The sequence below is a fragment of the Acomys russatus genome, chromosome 7 (assembly GCF_903995435.1).
Source record: "Acomys russatus chromosome 7, mAcoRus1.1, whole genome shotgun sequence".
Taxonomy (NCBI): Eukaryota; Metazoa; Chordata; class Mammalia; order Rodentia; family Muridae; genus Acomys; species Acomys russatus.
The window spans coordinates 19,003,703-19,023,361 of NC_067143.1; the positions used below are offsets into that span (position 1 = coordinate 19,003,703).

The 19,659-nt window shown below is 40.6% G+C and overlaps 1 protein-coding gene across 2 annotated transcripts in view; it reads left to right on the forward strand.

The window, feature by feature from the left end:
* The window catches only part of Otud7a (OTU deubiquitinase 7A), a 168,039-nt gene that overhangs the window by 19,329 nt on the left and 129,051 nt on the right, over positions 1–19,659 (forward strand). For both annotated transcript variants that reach the window (XM_051148665.1, XM_051148666.1), the window contains exons 2-3: positions 7,575–7,668; positions 8,839–8,993. In XM_051148665.1, coding sequence (XP_051004622.1) covers positions 8,843–8,993 — 151 coding nt within the window. In that variant the 5' untranslated portion in view covers positions 7,575–7,668; positions 8,839–8,842. The remainder of the gene's footprint in view (positions 1–7,574; positions 7,669–8,838; positions 8,994–19,659) is intronic.

Here is a 19,659-nt window from a genome sequence, read left to right on the forward strand (position 1 = left end):
TCTCTTTATTCACATGTTAGTAGCCATGTAGGCTAATTATGTTTCCCAGCTTTAATAAGCACTGAAGCAATAAATATAAATATAAATATGCATGTATTTGTGATAGGACCTAAAGCTTTGGAGTGTGATTCCTGGTGTGGTATCACATGGTGTTCCAGCTGATCACATGGTGGCTCTAGCTTTAATAATTTGAGAAGCCTTAACCCAGAGTTTCATAGTGGCTGAACCACTTCACATGCCGAGCAGTGACAACTGGCTCCTCTTGCCCCACGTCCTTTTCAGCATTTGCCATGACATGTTTTCTTTTCTTTTTTTTTTTTTTTTTTCACTGTTTACACTGTTTTCATATATGGTTTGTTTTTTTTTTTTTTTTTTTTTTTAGCGTCTATAATTTTTTTCTTTTTTTTAAATTAATTTATTCTTGTTACATCTCAATGGTTATCCCATCCCTTGTATCCTCCCATTCTTCCCTCCCTCCCCTTTTCCCCTTATTCCCCTCCCCTATAACTATTCCTGAGGGGGACCTCCTCCCCCTGTATATGCTCATAGGGTATCAAGTCTCTTCTTGGTAACCTGCTGTCCTTCCTCTGAGTGCCACCAGGTCTCCCCACTCCAGGGGACATGGTCAAATATGAGGCACCAGAGTACGTGTGAAAGTCAGACCCCACTCTCCACTCAACTGTGGAGAATGTTCTCACCATTGGCTAGATCTGGGAAGGGATTTAAAGTTTACCTCCTGTATTGTCCTTGGCTGGTGCCATAGTTTGAGCGGGACCCGTGGGCCCAAATCTGCCTATCATAATGTTCTTCTTGTAGGTTTCTAGGACCCTCTGGATCCTTCTACTTTGCTAATCTCCCATGCTTCTCTCATCTAGAGTCCCAATAGAATATCCTCCCCTCTGTCCCAGTTTCCTGGTAAGTGAAGGCTTTCGTGGGACATGCCCCTTGGGCTAGTATGCAGATATAAGTGAGTATATAACATTTGAGTCTTTCTGCTGCTGGATTAACTCACTCATTATGATCATTTCTAGCTCAAAGTATTTTTAATTTGCATTTCCCCAGTGGCTAAGAATGTTGAACACTTTATAACTATTTAATTGAGCCACTTGTGCTTTTTGCTCTTGGAAACAGACTTCTCCATTCATCAGCTCATTTGTTGATTGGAAATTTTAGTATTTTTGGATGTTTGAATATGAAGCTCTTCATGTATTCTTCCTATTATCCACATGTCTGGAGTATGGCTAACGGAGAGCTTTTTTCCATTCTGTGGCTGTCTCACTCTGATGATAGTTTTGTTACTGTGCAGAGCGGCTTTTGAAGATCATGTGACTCCATTGGTTAATGATCTTGAGATTATTTGCTGAGCTGTGGGATCTTTTTCAGGAGGCCTTTACTGTGCCTGCATCTCGAAATATCTTCCCTGTGTTTTCCTCCAGCAGCGTCAGCATCTCAGGTTTTTTTTTATCTGTTTTGAATTTGTTTTATGTGTAAGTGAGAGAAGGGGGGGGTCTAATTTTATTCTTCTCCCCAGGAATACACAGTGTTCCCAGCAGCACACTTACTGAAGATTCTCTTCCACTGGTGTGTCTTTTTGACACCTGTGTCAGCTGTAGGTAGCTATAATTGTGTGGGTTTCCTCTTGGGACCTTTATTCTATTTCACTGGTTTTGTACCCGAACCAGGCTATCTTTGTCACTGTTACCCTGTCATATAATTTAAAGTCCAATATTATGATACCCAGCACATTTTTCTTTGATTGTAATGGACCATTTATACTTTTATATGAATTTTATTAATTTTTCTAGTTCCAAGGAGAATGTTGTTGTAATTTTGATAGAACTGCGTTGAACTGTATACTATTTTTTGATCATATTGCCATTTTTGTTAGGGAAAAAAGAAACTTTAACTTAGAAATAGAAAACATGTTAGGAGGGGAAAAGGAAAGAAAACCATGAAGTATGTAGGCAAAAATTTTATTTCATGAGCTTCTCACACCCTCGCCTGTTGACTAGCTCCCAAGATGAGAAAGTATTCAGCCACCCACGATATTATTATTAATAGCGATATGATCTCGGTTTTGCAAAGAAGCCATTGAATCCCATTGTAGCAAATCATATTGCAGTGGCAATGGCAGTTTTCTGGAATTCTTTTCTGTCAGTTTTGGTGCAGCTTTCAACCAGCCAAACTGAGTCCTTTAGTAACTGCCAACATCGCCCAACAGCTACGTCGCCTGTTCCATGATTGTTTGCCAGACGGTGATTTGAGAAGCAATATTGCCATCTTTACAGTATCAGCTCTATGAATCCATGAGCATGAAAAAACCTTCCCACTGTCTAGTGTGTCATTCAATTCATTTTTTCTCAGTCTTAAAATTTTCTAACCTCCTTGGTTAGAGTTATTCCTTGGAATTTCTGAAGCTCCTGTGAAGGAGATATTTTTTTCCTGATTTCTGTCTTGGCAATTTGTTGCTGATTAGAAAAGGGTATTTGCATTTGTATGTAAGTTTTGCTTCTAGCTACTTAACACAATGTACTTATCCGACCTCAGAGTTTGATGGCATTCCCAGGACCTCTTAGCATAGTGCCATGTTACGTGCGAATATGAATCCTGTCGCTTCTTCCTTCCTATTCCTTACCTCTGTTGTTTCTTTCTATTGTCTCATTGCTCTAGCTAAGACTGGAGTGAAAAGAATGAGGCGACTAGGCACCCTCATCTCACCCCAGCCTTCAGAGGAAGTGCTCTCAGGTTTTTCCCATTTAGTAAATGTTGGTCAAAGGACTGCCAGGTGTAGGTTTCTTGTATTGAACTCCTTTCTACACTGAGTTTGTTAAGAATGTTAAACCTTGAGAAAGGCCTTTTCTGCATGTGATCGCTGTCCTTAGGTCTAATTATGTAATGTACTACATTTGTTGATTTCTTATGTTGAACTCACTTCTCATTCCTTGGATGAAGTCCATGAGCATTGTAGATAATCTTCCTAATGGCTTTTTAATTAAGTTTTGCAAGTGGCTATTGAGAAGCTTTGCATCTGTGTTAGTTAATCAGCTAAATTGGTTTTTAGGGCATTTTTTTCCCTGTTGTGTTTTACTCTCAGTTTGGTATAGGTAATGCTGGCTCTGTGGACTGAGTTTACTAGTGTTCCTTTCAATTTGTGTCCTTTAAAGTACAGTAGGATTCAGTGGGATTTAGGAGTGAATCTGGTCCCAGGCTTTTCTTTGTGGGAAAGCTTGTAATTACTGCATTGGTCTCACAATTTGTTATGGATGTAAGTTAGTTATATCTCTTTGATCCAATCTGAATAGACTAATGTGTTAAAGAAGTTCTCTATTTTAGATTTTCCATCTTCTTGGAATATATTTTTATTTATTATTTTTATATTTTTTTCTTTTATTTAATTAATTTATTCAGATTACAACTCAATTGTTATCCCATCACTTGTATCCTCCCATTCCTCCCTCCCTCCCGCTTTCACCCTATGCCCCTCCCCTAGGCCTAAGACCTAGGGGGACCTCTTCCCCCACTATATGGTCATAGGCTATCAAGTCTCATCTTGGTAGCCTGCTTATTCTTTCTTTGAGTGCCACCAGATGTCCCTACCAAGGGGAGATGGTCAAATATGGGACAGCAGAGTTCATGTCAGATTCAGTCCCTGCTCTCCATATAACTGTGGAGAATGTCCTGTCCATTGGTTAGATCAGAGTAGGGGTTCAATGTTTACTACTTGTATTGTCCTTGGTTAGTGCAGTAGTTTGAGCAGAACCCCATGGGCCCCGATCCACCCATCATGATGTTCTTCTTGTAGGTTTCTAGGAGCCACTGGATCCTTCTATTTCTCCATCTTCTATATTTATCTTACCTAGAGTCCCAGTTAGATGTCCTCACATCTATCCCAATCTCCTGGTAAGTGAAGACTTTGATGGCATATGCCTTTTGGGCTAGTGCCCAATTATAAGTGAGTATATACCATGTGAGTCTTTCTGCTTCTCGGTTAACTCATTCAGTATGATCATTTCTAGTTCCTTCCGTTTGTCCACAAGTTTTGGGGTTTCCTTGTTTTTAATGGCTGAGTAATTATTCCATAGTGTAAATGTACCACAGTTTCTTTATCCATTCTTCAATTAAGGGGCATTTAGGCTGTTTCTAGGTTCTGGCTATTATGAATAAGGCTTTTATGAACATGGTTGAGCATACGTCCTTGTTGTGTGGTGGAGCATTTTCTGGGTATATTACAAGGAGTGGAATAGCTGGGTCTTGAGGAAGGCCTATTCCCAGTTTTCTGGGAAAGCACCAGATAGATTTCCAAAGTGGTTGTACAAGTTTGCATTCCCACCAGCAATGAAGGAGTGTTCCTCTTTCTCCACATCCTTGCCAACATGTGGTGTCACTTGAATTTTTGATCTTGGCCATTCTGATGGGTGTAAGATGGAATCTCAGAGTCATGTTGATTTGCATTTCTCTGATGACTAAAAATATTGAGCATTTCTTTAAGTGTTTCTCAGCCATTTGATATTCCTCTGTTGAGAATTCTCTGTTTAGTTCTGAGCCCCATTTTTCAATTGAGTTATTTGGTTTGGTGGTGTTTAAAATTTCTTGAGTTCTTTATATATTTTCAGATCAAGAGAGCGAGGCTCCAGGGAGACACTTACTTGTCCAAATCAGGCAGTTAAGTTACAATGAAGGTTCACACCTGGTGAGCCATTGGCCCTCAGCCTGTCCTCCATCCCGGGTCTTTACTTACTCTGAGACAAAACTCCACTCCAGACCTGTGCTTCCCTAATCCTTCATGTGTGTGTTCTACTGGCCACATCATCAGAAAGGCCTACATGAACCCTGCTACCCACTGATGTGGACAGCCCTCACCTGAAAGTGGAAGTCTCTCAACATTTCTCTGCAATATCAGGACCGTACATCGCTAACCTGCCTCCCAGCATCAGTCTGCAATTCTGGATGAGCTCTAATATCAGCCAGCCCCCAGAGTCAAAGGCTTATGCCTGCATTGAAAATGATTCTCTTTTGCTCATCAGTATATATTTACTCATTTCTTCTTTAAATTTTTTTAATTTCATATATATTTATTGTATTTATATAATTCCCCAACCCTCCCATGCCACACTCAAATTTATGCCCTCTTTGGTTTTATTATTTCATATATAACATTATCTATTATGTGTATAAATATATAAATACAACCTACTGAGTCCACTTAGGTTGCTCATATGTATATCTTTTTAGGGCTAGCTCCTTGGTGTTTGGATAACTAATTAGGGAAAGACTGATTCTTTCCCTCTTCATAGGATTAGTTGCCTGTAGTTCTTTATTTAGAGGTAGGCCCTTGTGAGATTTCCTCAAATCTACTTTAGCATGTTAACTGATGTTGCCACTGGCTAGTCTTGTTTAAGCAGCCATATTATTGCGACTTCATGGGTGAAGCTTTCCTGTCATGTCTAGAAGGCACCATCTCACAGCAGATGTCCTGCTCTTGCATCTTTCTACCTTCTTCCACCGTGTTGCATGGGTCTTAGTAATAGGGGTTATTGGTTTTTAACAGTGAAGAATGTTTCATGCAAATGTCTTGTATGATTATAAACATTCAAAAAGAACAAAGGTTTCTCTGTGTGTGGCTTTCTGTGATCGTAAAGTGGTCAGTACTCCAAAAGAACAAAGAAGTAAAGTTCAGATTAATGTTAAGTTCTTCATCCAAAAATTAAATCAAGAATTAAAAGTTAAGCAAAGATTTTTATTTTTTTTAGCTTAGCCTGTGAAGAGAAAGGCATGGGGTAAGTATCAAAGGGGAAAAAAAAAAATAAATAACAAATTTGACTATTACACCAAAGAGTAAAGACCTACATGTAACAGTTGCAGGCCAGAAGAGGGCACCAGATCTCATTATAGATGGTTGTACTCAAGACCTTTGGAAGAGCAGCCAGTGCTCTTAACCTCTGAGTTATGTCTCCAGCCCCCAGGGGTCATTGTTAATCCCATAGGTGCAAGGAGAAAGACCACTGACCCAAATCATGGCCAAATTAATTAAAGCAAGCCATTAATTAAAGCAAGTTTTATTTGTGTACAAGGGCTGTCTCTCCCTAAAGGCAGAGTACAAGAGATCGGAATTGGACATGGGTAAGATAAGAGTTGTTATAGCTCAGGAGTAAGGGGTTTCAAAATGGGAAACAAATAGGCCTTGTTACAGAAATAGAACATTAGCATAACATGTTGGTCATAATAGCCTCTGAGACAAAGACATGATTGCAAAGTGGTCAGAACAAGGTAGTCCTAACAATGTGATCATAATAACCTTTTGAAACAAAGGCATGGTTGCCATTTCCTGGAATAGGCAGTACAGAACTCTTTGTTGTTAAGGTTACAGGTAAGGCATAAACCAACCATTGAGAAACAGATTTAATCATAAATAGAAATGAATCTAGTTTATCTTTATTATAAAAGAGCCTAAGACAGAGGCAGGCTGGTTTATCATTCGGTTGGAAATATATTCATTGGGCCTGGGCACCTTGAAGTCAGTTGTCCTCTGCATTTTGGGCAGTTGTTAATTTCTACAGTGGTCTCTATCTGCCTCAAGAAGAAGCTTCTTTGATTAGGAATGAAAGTTACACTCGTCTGACTAAATATACAAGGATAAGTATTAGGCAGTTAGCCATTTTACTGGTTTGAGAAAGTGGAAAGTAGCAGTAGTAAGTTCTTCTCTACATTCTGTGGCCCATCCAGCCATGGTTAGTCAGCTAGGTTTACAGTATCAGGCAATAATCCCCTCCCACGGAGATAGTCTTAAATTCAATTACATAGCTGCTGTTGGTTACCACCAAGATGTAAGTGCCACTGTTGCACCTTTAGGGCTATCATAATGTGGTGGGCATTGTTGTGGTTCATGGGCAGCACAGCTAGGTAGGACCATTGCTTGCTTCCTTCTCTTGCATATCCCCTTCCAGAACTATGAAAACTAATCCTTAAGGAGGAGGCTTTTAGGTCATCTCCAGCTCAGTTCCTCCAAGTCTTAGAGGACTCAACCTTCCAATTCTGACAGTTTACAGTGATACATGAACTTTGGTGAACTTATGCTACGTGAAATGGCCTAATCACAAAAAAGACAAATACTCTGAGAGTTTACTTATAGGAATAACTAGTCAATTTCATAAAAACAGGCAGTAAAATGGAAGTTGCCAGGTTCTGAGAGAAGTAGTGAAAAGGGAGCTGGTATTTATTGGGGTCAGTTTCCATTTAGGAAGGTTAATGTTCTGGAGGATGGCTGCATCTAATGTCACTGAAATATATGGTTAAAATGGTTGTATTGATTGATTCAGAAATTACTAGAAAGGTTTAGAATGGTTTTATTCTGTGAACGTGATCCAGGTGCTTGCGAAAAGCAAGTTAAGGCCATGCTTTCTTGCCAGCATCCACTTGTGGACACTGGTGATCAGCTGGCCAGGAAGTGCCTATGGCAGCCAGGAAGCAAAAGACCTACCTTTAACAACTGGCCTTGCCTTAAATGCAGCTTCCTTTGACAAAGAGCAAAGCACGGGAGGGAAGAAAATGTGTCTTATGCTCTCATTTATCCCTAGGTGGCAGTGACAGAAGAGGAGACTCTTGCGGCTGAAGCTGCGGTGCATGAGGCAAAGGAAGAAGGAGTCTCCTAACTGGTACCTCATACATCAGGTCAAACCATTTCTTCATTTTTAGCCAACCAACGAAATCCTATTCCCAAATAGGAGCCGCATGCAGCTAGGACAGTATACATGGCTAGCTCTGAGATTATGACTTCCTGCATGAGACCTCAGTCCCCACATCCTGGGCATTGGGAGTTTGTATCTTCCCTTCTCACAGTAGTGAACACTTCTCGCAGACAGTCAAATAAATCCAGTGTGCCTGGATTAAATCCAAATTTAGCCAGTGTGCCTAGCTTTAAAGATACAAAACCTGCTCTCTGGAAACTCCTACTCTATTATTATATGAGAAAGAGGAGAAAAAGTATCCACAATGACACCATGCAATGTGTAAAAATAACCATTTACTTGGTATGAAATTGTGCAGCATCTGTCCTGGCATCAGTGAACATCCCATAAAGGCCCCCATAATGATAACTTTAAGTCTGTGGACTTCATAGTCTCTGCTACTCATCCATGTGCTTGTAGCTGACTTCCAATAAAACTTTATATATAAACACAGACAGAGGGCCACATTTGGCCCATCATCTACATGATGTTGCATGCATCTGTACTTTACCAGCCCTCACTGGGAACACAAGTAGCTCCAACACTGGTCCCCTCAGGTGACACACACCCAAGGACTGCTTTCTCCAGCTGCTTCAGGCACCCATATTGTCCCTCTGCCTTCAGCTATTCTGCTCAGGACATCTGGCATTGTATGAATGCAGCGGGCTTATCACTATGAATGTGAAAACTCAAGGAGGCCGCAGATGTTTTAGCAGTCACCATGAGTAAGTATGGAATTCCAGTCAGCCAGGACTGAATCCAGGGTCTCTATTAATAGCCAACAGATTAGGCTTCAGCACATTGGAAGACACAGCAGTCAGATCCCAGCGCCCCATCTCAGTGCTGCAGAGGACTGATGCGTTAGTTAGGCTTTAGTGATGTAACCTCTTGTGTGTAAAGGAATAGAAGTATTCAAAATGTAACTCAGAACTGTACAACACAGGTGGTAGGGATGCCTGCTGGACCCCTATGGTATGTGTGTCTGTGTGTGTGTATGTGTGTGCACGCGAGTGTGTAGATGCATGGGTGCACACATGTGCGTGAGTGTATGTGTGTGTTCACACATCCCTCTAGACCATTGCATGGTGAGATGCCCTTCTCTTGTTTCCTGCAGATGGATGGTCTCTAGCCTGCTTCCAAACCCGCCCTCGGCTGAGTGCTGGGCAGCACTTCTACATGATCCTATGACGCTTGATATGGACGCAGTCCTGTCAGACTTTGTTCGGTCCACGGGGGCAGAACCTGGTCTGGCCAGAGACCTGCTGGAAGGTATGTGGACCTCATTGTCCCCAAACCACCCATTCAGGCTTGGACATCTCACAGCAGGGATGGAAGATGCGAAGGCCCTCCTTGCCTGACAGAAGTGTCACTTGGACAGCGTTTGGCCACTTTTGAAGTAAAACAAAGTGTTAATGTTGGGGATGGAATTCTTTTGTTTGACTTGACATTATTTGGGGCGGGACATGGATCCTAGCTGTTAGTGTGCATACAGACGAGAGGGTGCCAGTGAATGCTTCTGGAGAGTGAGTCCAACGAACAATAACCATTTTTAAGGACGGTATACTCAATGAAGCAGAAATTCCAGAACATTCGAGAATGTACTTTCCATGGAGACTGTCTCTTCAAATCTTTGTCTTAGATGAGACACAAGTATCTTAGGCCAAAGTTATTGCTGTTAAAACCACCTAATAGCCAGGAAATCAAAATGCACCTTCAGGCTTTTGAGGTGGAGTTCCTGCGACATGAAAAGCTTGTGTCCGGTGCATATGCGGTATTTCTGTGGCTCGATTTAGAATTAACGTCGGTTCTTCCTCTCGAGTGATGATGTTGGTGAAGTGAGGAAAAGTAAAAAGCTGGTCCCTGCTGCTCAGGACCTTCGAGCATGGAGATGGGGAGGGTTGCTGGTCTTTGAGACTGAGCTGCCTCGGATGCGCACATTGTAGTTTGTGGGGTTGGGAACCATCAAGCATTATAAGCCATAGTGATTCTCACAGTCGATTAGAGGAAGCTGAATTGCTAGGCATTTTCATAAACAAGGGTAGCTCCTGTAAGTCGGAAGCTCTTGCAGGAGTACCAAGGAAATACTAATGCATGGTCTGAAAGTTTCTTTGGCCTTTCAAATTTTCAATTCAGCTCACGGTTTCAGCAATGTTTGTAAGTAAAAACATGGTCCTTGCTGCCTTGTCGCCATGTCACATGAAGTCAGTCCCCAGAAGGTCACTGCTCCTCAAGTTACCACTGTAAGGAGCTGCCTGGAAATCAACGGGGTGGGCAGGAGTCTGCTGTAGGACTGGTCCATGCCAGACTCCACTGCTTATCAAACAAGAATAATCAGTTATTTTACTTCTTTTTTCCTTAGGGTTTTTTTTTTCAATTATTTGTGTAAATTGGCCCTGACTCACCTTTACAGGATGATAGTGAAGAGTGGAAGATACCCCAGAATTTGTGCAGGCGCCTCATGCTCCTGCATCTCGTATCTCATACTTACCTTTTTTCTTCATTTTTTTAAATTAAAATACGTAGAAACCTGATGCTCTATGCTAATCTGTGCATTTAAGCATATGGTTGGATTCATGTGAGTAGCACTACTGTGAGGCACTGAGCCCTGCCCCACCTCCAAGAGGTAGGCCCAGCCAGGTCCTCAGGCAGCCACAGCGCTGTCTGGACTGCTGCCTTGTCTCTTTACAAGAGGTGTCGAGATCATGGATTCCTGCTGTGTAGAACTAGCCTATCACTTGGTGCCTAGTCCATCACTGCTTCTTAGCTGCCCTAACTGGGCATCAAGAGAATAAAGAAAAGACAGAAAGGAAGTTCTCATGAGGTGATCTAGGCTCTCTGCTGCAGAAACCACAGCACCCTGGGAGCACAGTATGTTTATTTTGTATAGTTGAACGGAGAGGCAGGGTTATTACATACAGTAGGAGGCAGGGTTTATTGTGTAATCCTGGGTCAAGGAGGCAGGCTCAGCTAACTTCTGTAGGAGCGTTCTCTGTTGGGGAGCAGCCTGCAAGCCATAAGGTAGGGTGGGATAGGATGGAGAAAGCTGTGGAGAGCCTTCTCTGCATGATATGATCCACACACAGAGACTAGAAAGGAAAGCTTTGCCTTTCTCTTTGAGGCACACCCCAGGGGAGAAGGCTTTGCCACTAAAACATGGGTCTGAGTCTATGGGGTCCTCGACATGTCCAGGTCATGCCAACACACACGTTCAGTCAGGGCTTTACTCACTCAGAGTTTCCTCTGCTCCCTACAACTCAGCACATTTCCTGAGAGCTCATTCCAGGTGTGTCAGCAGTTCCCTTTTTACTACTAAGTAGTGAGACATGGACCACAGTGTGTGGATCCATTCACCTGTTGAAGGGCATTTCACTTGTTGCCAGGTTGGAGTAGCTGTGCTGGAGTTTCTGCACATATTTTACAGCTGACTTTCTGTGAATGCGTGTTTAATTTGACCTGGCTTAGGCTCACTTACTGCTATGGTATGTGCTTACGTGTAGAAGAGGCTGGGATAGCATTCCCCACAGTGGTAGGCCAGCCAGAGTCCCCGCCAGCAGCACATGAGATGCTGTCTGTGCCAAGTCCTCACCAGCATCTGGCTTTCTTTGCTCCTGCTTATCTTAATCACTCTGATGGGTGCGTGGTGATGTTTCTCCATGTCTCTGATTTTCATTTACCTGATGGTTTATGGTGCTGAGATGGTTTCATGCTGGGTTCTGTTTGTTTGTTTGCTTGCTTGCTTGCTTGTTTTTATCTCAATATTCTATCTTGTGACATATGTCTTCTGACATATGTCTAACTTAGGTCCTTTTTTCCGTATGAGAGCATCAAAAGATCTTTGTATATAAGGAGTTCAACTGCTCTGTCAGACACACCTGCCTGGCTCTGCGTTCTCTTCATGGAGCAGCTGCTGCCAGAAGATTTCAATGTGGTACAACCCAGCTTGTTGGCTGTGTAGTTTGCGGTTCCTGCCAGTGGGAGGCTACAAGCCTGGGTGTCGCTCCACAGCTGAAGCTCTTATTACCAGGGCTCTTTAAAAAGCTTTAGACTTCTCTGTTTTCCACTTAGATCAGTGACCCATCATAAGGTTTATTTTTTAATAATATGTGGGCTTTCGGTTCAGATACAGTTTGTTGGGTTGGGTTGGGTTAGGTTTTATTGTTTTGTTTTGTTTTGTTTTGTTTTGTTTTGTTTTGTTTTTGAAACGGAGTTTCTCTATGTAACCGCAGCTGTCCTGAAACTCATTCTGTAGACCAAGCTGGCATCAAACTGAGAGATCTGCCTGCCTCTGCCTCCCAAGTGCTGGGATTAAAGGCACACTCCACCATTGCCTGGCTTCAGATCTGTTTTTATTTATATGCATAACAGTAGTTTTAACACAATTTGTTGAAAATATCGCCTGTCCACCATTAAGTACGAATTCTGTTTTTGTAATGTTTGAGAGCCAACTGAGTGTTTCTATAGGAATCTATTTGTACTCTTGCCCATGACCTCTGTTCCCTTGCTGACAGTACGTACACCAGGTTGATTCCTACAGTGTTACTGGGAGTCTCACAATCTGATGGCTGGCATGCTTCTCCAGAACTCATTCTTTCCTTTGTCTTTGCCTTTGTCTCTCCATAGCATTTTGGGGTCATCTTGCCTCTAATTGGAAGTGACCAAGGATTTTGATTGGAATTCTGTTATGTATTTAAGGACATCCTTGCTACGTTGAATTTTAACTGGAGAGGTATAGCCACACCTTCTGTTTATATTGGTCTTGAGTTCTTTCATCAAATTTTGTAGGCATTGTCAAATATAACTCATACCTGCTTCTTGAAATAGTAACTTAAATTTCTCTACCTTTAATGGAACATTACCAAACTCATTCTATGCGGCCACAGTCACCTTACAATGACCCAAAAAAGAAAGAGAATTTCAGACCAATTTCTCTTGTGAACATTGATCCAAAGATACCCAATAAAATACAAACAGAATCCAAGAACACATCAAATGTATCATTCACCATGACCAAGTAGGCTTCATCCCAGGCATGCAGGCATGGCTCAGTATATGGAAATTCAACAATGTAATCCGCCATACAAACAGACTGAAAAAAAAAAGCCATATGATCATTTACTTAGATATTGAAAAGGATTTGACAACATCCAATACTCACTCATGTTTAAAGTCTTGGAGAGATCAGGAATACAAGGCACACAACTAAACATAAGAAAGGCTATAAACAGTAAGCCAATAGCAAACATCAAATATAATGGAGAGAAACCCAAGGAAATTCCACTAAAATCGGGGACTAGACAAGGCTGCCCACTCTCTCCATATCTCTTTAATATGGTACTTGAAGTTATAGCTAGAGCAATAAGACAACAAAAGGACATCAAGGGATCCACACCAGAAAGGAGGAAGTCAGAGTGTCCCTATTCACAGATGATATGACGGTGTACATAAGCATGATATGATGGTGTACATAAGTGACCCCCAAAATTCCACCAAAGAACTCCTACAGCTGATGAACACCTTCAGAAAAGTGGCTGGATACAAAATCAACTCAAAAAAGTCAGTAGCCCTCCTGTACACAAATGACAATCATGTTGAGAAAGAAATTAGGGAAACTACACCCTTCATGATAGCCACAAATAATATAAAGTATCTAGGTGCAACTGTAACCAAGCAAGTGAAAGACTTGTATGAGAAAAACTTCAAGTCTCTGAAGAAGGAAATTGAAGAAGATATTAGAAGATGAAAAGATCACCCATGTTCATGGATTGGGAGAATCAACATAGTAAAAATGGTCGTCTTACCAAAAGCAATTTATAAATTCAGTGCAATTCCCATCAAAATTCCAACACAGTTCTTTACAGACCTTGAAAGATAAATTCTCAGCTTCATATGGAAAAACAAAAACCACAGAATAGCTTAAAAAAAAAAAAATCCTGTACAATAAAAGATCTCCTGTAGGAATCTCCATCCCTGATCTCAAGCTGTAGTATAGAGCAACAGTAATTAAAACAGCATAGTACTGACATAGCAATAGGCTGGTTGATCAATAGAATTGAATTGAAGACCCAGAAATAAATCCATACATCTATGGGCACTTGATTTTTGACTAAAAAAAACAAATCTATATAATGGAAAAAGGATTTAAAAAGACTTCAACAAATGGTGCTGATCTAACTGAATGTCTACATGTAGAAAAATGCAAGTAGATCCATATCTATCCTCATGCACAAAACTCAAGTCCAAGTGGATCAAAGACCTCAACATAAAACCAGAGACACTAAATCGGTTAGTAGAAAAAGTATGAAAGAGCCTGGAACACATTGGCACAGGAGACAACTTCCTAAACAGAGCACCAACAGCCCAGGCACTAAGGTCAATAATTAATAAATGGGACCTCATGAAACCTTCTGTAAGACAAAAGACACTGTCAATAGAACAAAGTGATAGCCTACAGACTGGGAAAAGATCTTCACCAACCCTAATCTGACAAAGGGCTAATATCCAAAATATATAAAGAACTCAAGAAATTAAACACTACCAAACCAAATAACCCAATTAAAAAAAATAAGGTTCAGAGCTGAACAGAGAAGTCTCAACAGGGAAATATTGAATGGCTGAGAAACACTTAAAGAAATGCTCAACATCCTTAGTCATCAGAGAAATGCAAATCAAAACGACTCTGATATTCCATCTTATACCCATCAGAATGGCTAAGATCAAAAACTCAAGTGATGGCATATGCTAGCAACAATATGGAGAAAAGGGAACACTTCTTCATTGCTGGTGGGAGTGCAAACTTGTACAACCACTTTGGAAATCTATCTGGCACTTTCTCAGAAAATTGGGAATAGGGCTACCTCAAGACCCAGCTATTCCATTCTTTGGAATATACCCGAAAGATGCTCTACCACACATAAAGGACATATGCTCAACTATGTTCATAGCAGCTTTATTTGTAATAGCCAGAATCTGGAAACAACCTAGCTGTCCCTCAGTCAAAGAATGCATAAAGAAACTGTGGTACATTTACACTATGGAATACTACTCCTCAGCTAATAAAAACAAGGAAATCTTGAAATTTTCAGGCAAGTGGGTGGAACTAGAGAGGATCATCCTGAGTGAGTTAACCCAGACCCAGAAAGACACATATGGTATGTGTGTATGTATGTGTGTGTGTGTGTGTGTGTGTATATATATATATATACACACACACACACACACACACACACTCACTTATAATTGGATATTATTCCAACATGATGTCCTCTGAGAGTCTTCATTGAATATGAGATTGGGATAGATGCTCAGACTCACTATAGGGACTCCAGGTGGGAGGGGTATGGGAGAATGGGAAGATAGAAAGATAGAAGGACACAGAGGGTCCAGGGACCCTGTAAGAAGACCATCAAGGCTGGCATATCTGGACCCAGGGGGGCCTGCACTAACTGCTGTACCAACCAAGGACAATGCATACTGTAAATCTAGATCCACTATTCAGATCTAGCCAATGGACAGCGTATTCTCCATGGTTGTGGGGAGAGCAAGGACTGCCTCTGACATGAACTCTGGTGCCCCTTACTTGACCACTTCCCCTTGCTCAGGAGGCCTGGTGGCACTCAGAGGAAGGGATAGCAAGCTATCCGGATGAGACCTGATAATCTGTCATCATATGGTGGAGGAGGAGGTTCCCTTCTGTCACAGGTCTAAAGGAGGAGAATAGGGTGAAAGAGAGAGGGATAGGGGAATGGGAAGATACAAGTGAGGAGATAGCAATCAGGATATAATCTGAATAATTTGTTAAAAAAAATAAAAAGGAAAAAAATGTCTCTGCCTTTAATTGCTCAATGCTAGTATGTTAAAATATACTTATGTGTTGAGGCTTTAGTATGAAATGTCACTAAAGATAACTCATATGTTTCTTTTAATTTTTCTTTTTATTGGAAATAGATTATTTTCTCAAACAATATATCTTAATTATATTATCCCTTCCCTCTACTCCTTCCAACTCCTCCCCGCCTCTCCTCCCCTCTGGATCCACTCCCTTTCTGTCTGCCATTAGAAAAGAGCAGGCTTCTAAGAGATTATCAACTAAACATGACAAAATAAAGTATAATAAGATAAACCAAAAACTATCACATAGAGGTCTAGATAACCCAAACAAAAGGAAAAACGTCTCAAGAACAGGCACAACAAGAATTAGAGATCCACTAATTCTCACACTCACGAATTCCATAAAAATTACTAAGCTAAATGCTATAATATATATGCAAAGAACTTGGTTTGCAAGTATTTTATTGTGTGTTTTTGCATCTGTGTTTGTAAGGATAATTGATCTGTAATTCTCTCCTCTCTCTGTCTCTCTCTCTCTGTCTCTGTTTCTATTTTGTGAAATAATTTGAAAAGTATTGGCCTTAACTTTTCCTTGAAAGTTTGGTAAAATACTTCACTGAAACCATATGACACAGAGCCTCCCCCCACCACCACCACCACCACCACGATTGGGAGATTTTTAATGACTGCTTCTATTTCCTTAGAGGTTATATGTCTATTTTTACCAGAGCCTGATTTAACTTTGGTAAGAGGTATCTATCAAGAAAATTGTCCATTTTGTTTAGATTTTCCAATTTTGTGGAGTACAGGTTTTTGAAGTAAGACATAATGATTCTTGTATTTTCTCAGTACTTGTTGTTATAACCCCCTTTTCATTTTTGATTTTGTTAATTTGGGTATTTTCTCTCTGCTTTTTAGTTAATTTGGCTAAGGGTTTGTCTATCATTTTTTATTTTCTCAAAGAACCAACTCTTTGTTTCATTGATTCTTTGTATTGTTCTCTTTGTTTCTATGCTATTGATTTCATTCCTAAATTTGATTATTTCTTGCCTAAGCTTACTTCTTTTTGTTCTAGAGCTTTCAAGTGTGCTGTAAAGTTGCCAGTGTGAGATTGCTCCAGGTTTTTTATGTAGGCACTTAACACTATGAACGTTTCTGTTATCAGCATTTTCATTGTGTCCTATAAGTTTGGGTATGCTATGCCATCATTTTTTATTGAATTCTAGAAAGTCTTTAATTTTTTCTTTATTTTGGTCTTGACCTAATATTCATTCAGTAGAGAATTGTTCGATTCCCATTAGTTTGTCAGCTTTCTCTTGTTTCTGTTGTTGATATTCATCTTTTATCCGTGGTGGTCTGATAGGATACACGTTCAATTTTCTTCTAGATGTTGAGTCTTGATTTGTATCTGAGTATACGATCAACTTTAGAAATAATTCCATGAGGTTCTGAGAAAGTATATTCTGTTGTGTTTGGGTAAAATGGTCTGTAGATATCTGTTACATCCATTTGGCTCATAATGTCTGGTAGCTCCAGTAGTTCTCTTAGATTTGGTCTAGATGACCTGTCCATTGGTGAGGGTGGGGTATTGAAGTCTCCCACTATCAGTGTGTGGGGGCCAATATGTGATTTAAGCTCTAGTAGTGTTTCTTTTACAAACTCAGGTGCTCTTGTTTTGAGGACATAGATGTTAAGAATGATAATGTGGCTTTTTCCTTCAATGAGTACGTAGTGTCCTTCCCAATCTCTTCTGATTGTTTTGTTTGTTTTGTTTTGAAGTCTATTTTGTTAGAGAATAAAATGGCCATGCCTGATTTCTTCTTAGATACATTTGCTTAGAATATCTTTTCTAACCTTTTACCCTGAGGTAATGTTTATCCTTGATATCGAGGTGTGTTTCTTGAATACAGCAGAAGGATGGATCTTATTTACACATCCACTGTGTTAGTGTGTGTCTTTTTATTGGGGAATTTATATCATTGATATTGTGATTATCAGTGCCCAGTGATTGCTGATTCCTGTTAATTTACTGGTGGTGGTGGTATGAGTGAGTGAGTGAGTGAGTGAGTGAGTGAGTGAGTGAGTGTGTCTGTGTGTATGTCTGCACATGCACTTCACTTCTTTTGATTTTGCTAGTCTGAGATTATCCCCTGTATTTTCATGGATGTGGCTAACCTCCTTGGGTTGGAATTTTCCTTGTAACACCTTCTTTATGGCTAGATTTGTAGATAGGTAGTGATTAAATTTGGCTTTATCGTGGAACATCTTATTTTCTCCATCTATGGTGACTGGAAGTTTTGCTGGTTGTAGTAGTCTGGGTTGGTATCTGTGGTCTCTTAGTCTGCAGTGTATCTATCCAAGCCCTTCTGCATTTTAGACTCTCCACTGAGAAGTCAGGTATAATTCTAATACATCTGCCTTTATATGTCACCATGTCTTCTTTCTTTGCATATTTTAATATTCTTTATTTGTTCTGTATGTTTTATGTTTTGATTATTATGTACTGAGGGGACTTTCTTTTCTGGTCCAATCCATTTGCTGCTCTATAACCTTCTTGTACTTTTTCCTTTATAGGCATCTCCTTCTTTAAGTTAGGAAATCTTTATTCTAGGAATATGTTGAAGATATTTTCTGGGCCTTTGAACTGGGATTTTCCTCTTTCCTCTATTACTATCATTCTTAGATTTGGTCTTTTTAATAGTGTCCTAGGTTTCCTGGATGTTTTGTGTCCAGAGTTTTTTAGATTTAACATTTTCTTTGACCAATGTATCCAAGTATCTTCAATTCTTGAGATTCTCTCTTCCACCTCTTGCATTCTATTGGTGAAGCTTGCCTCTGGTTCCTGTTCAAATTCCTAAATTTTTCATTTCCAGAATTCCCTCAGTTTCTGTTTTCTTTATTACTTCTACTTTTGTTTTCAGATCTTGATCAGTTTTATATATTTCTTTCAACTCTCTGTTTTCTTCTATTTCTTTAAGGGATTCTTAATTTTTCCAACTTTTTGTTTGGGTTTTTCTGGATTTCTTTCGTTATTACTGTTGTTTTCATTGTTGTTGGTGGTGGTTTGGGTTTTTGTTTATGTGTTTGTTTTGTTTTGTTTTTTATGAGACAGGGTTTCTGTGTGTAGCCTTGGCTATTCTGGACTCACTTTGTAGACCAGACTGGCCTCGAACTCACAGAGATCTGCCTGCCTCTGCCTCCCTGAGTGCTTGGATTATAGGACTGTGCCACCACACCTCGCTAGGTAGTTAGGTTTTTTAATTTCCCCATTAAGGGCCTCTATCATATTCATATATTTGGTTTAAAAGTCTTTCTTGTATTTCAGCTATGCTGCAATACTCAGGGGCTTCAGTGACAGGGTAGCTGTGCTCTACTGGGACCATATTGCCCTGGCTGTAGTTAATTGTGTTTTTATGCTGGCATCTAGGCATCTGGGATTAGGATGGTTGTAGGTCTAGGTTCTGGTTTCTGGGTTTGTCTTTGTTTTCTGGGTGGTTTCTGTTTCCTCTCTGGATTTTTATAAAGTGTGAAGGCTTTCTGTTGCCTATTTTCCTGTCCTTCTCCACTGGTATGTTCATGGGAGTGCTTGGTGATGTCGGAGACAGGGATACTGGGATGAGTTTGGGGAGGAAGGCTGAAGGTCTTTGTGATCCATTGGTGGTGGGGTCAGAAAGGAAAGGGAGAGCTGGGAATGAGACTGGAGGGATTGAAGGGGTGTGAGTTGGCCTTCAGCCTATTACAGCCCTTGGCTTAGCATGCGGTGCCTGCTGGGGTTTGGGCTAGAACAAAGCAATGAGTAGAAGAGGGAGGTTAGAAGGAGAAGATCTGCAGGATCCACAAGAGATGGGAGAAGGGGAGCAGAGTATACTGCAACTGGAAAGGAGACTGGGATTGGATCCTCAATTAAGTAAATGTCACCCTCAGATTGGCTTGGAGGCAAGGCTGTGGGAAATATTCTTGACTGATTGGTGTGGAACGGCCCAAACCACTGTGGGCAGTGCTGTTCCTGGGCAGGTGGTCCTGGTACATATACAAAAGCAAGATGAGCAAGCCATAGAAGCAAGTCAGTAAGCAAGTATTTTATTGAGAGATTTGTATCTATATTCAT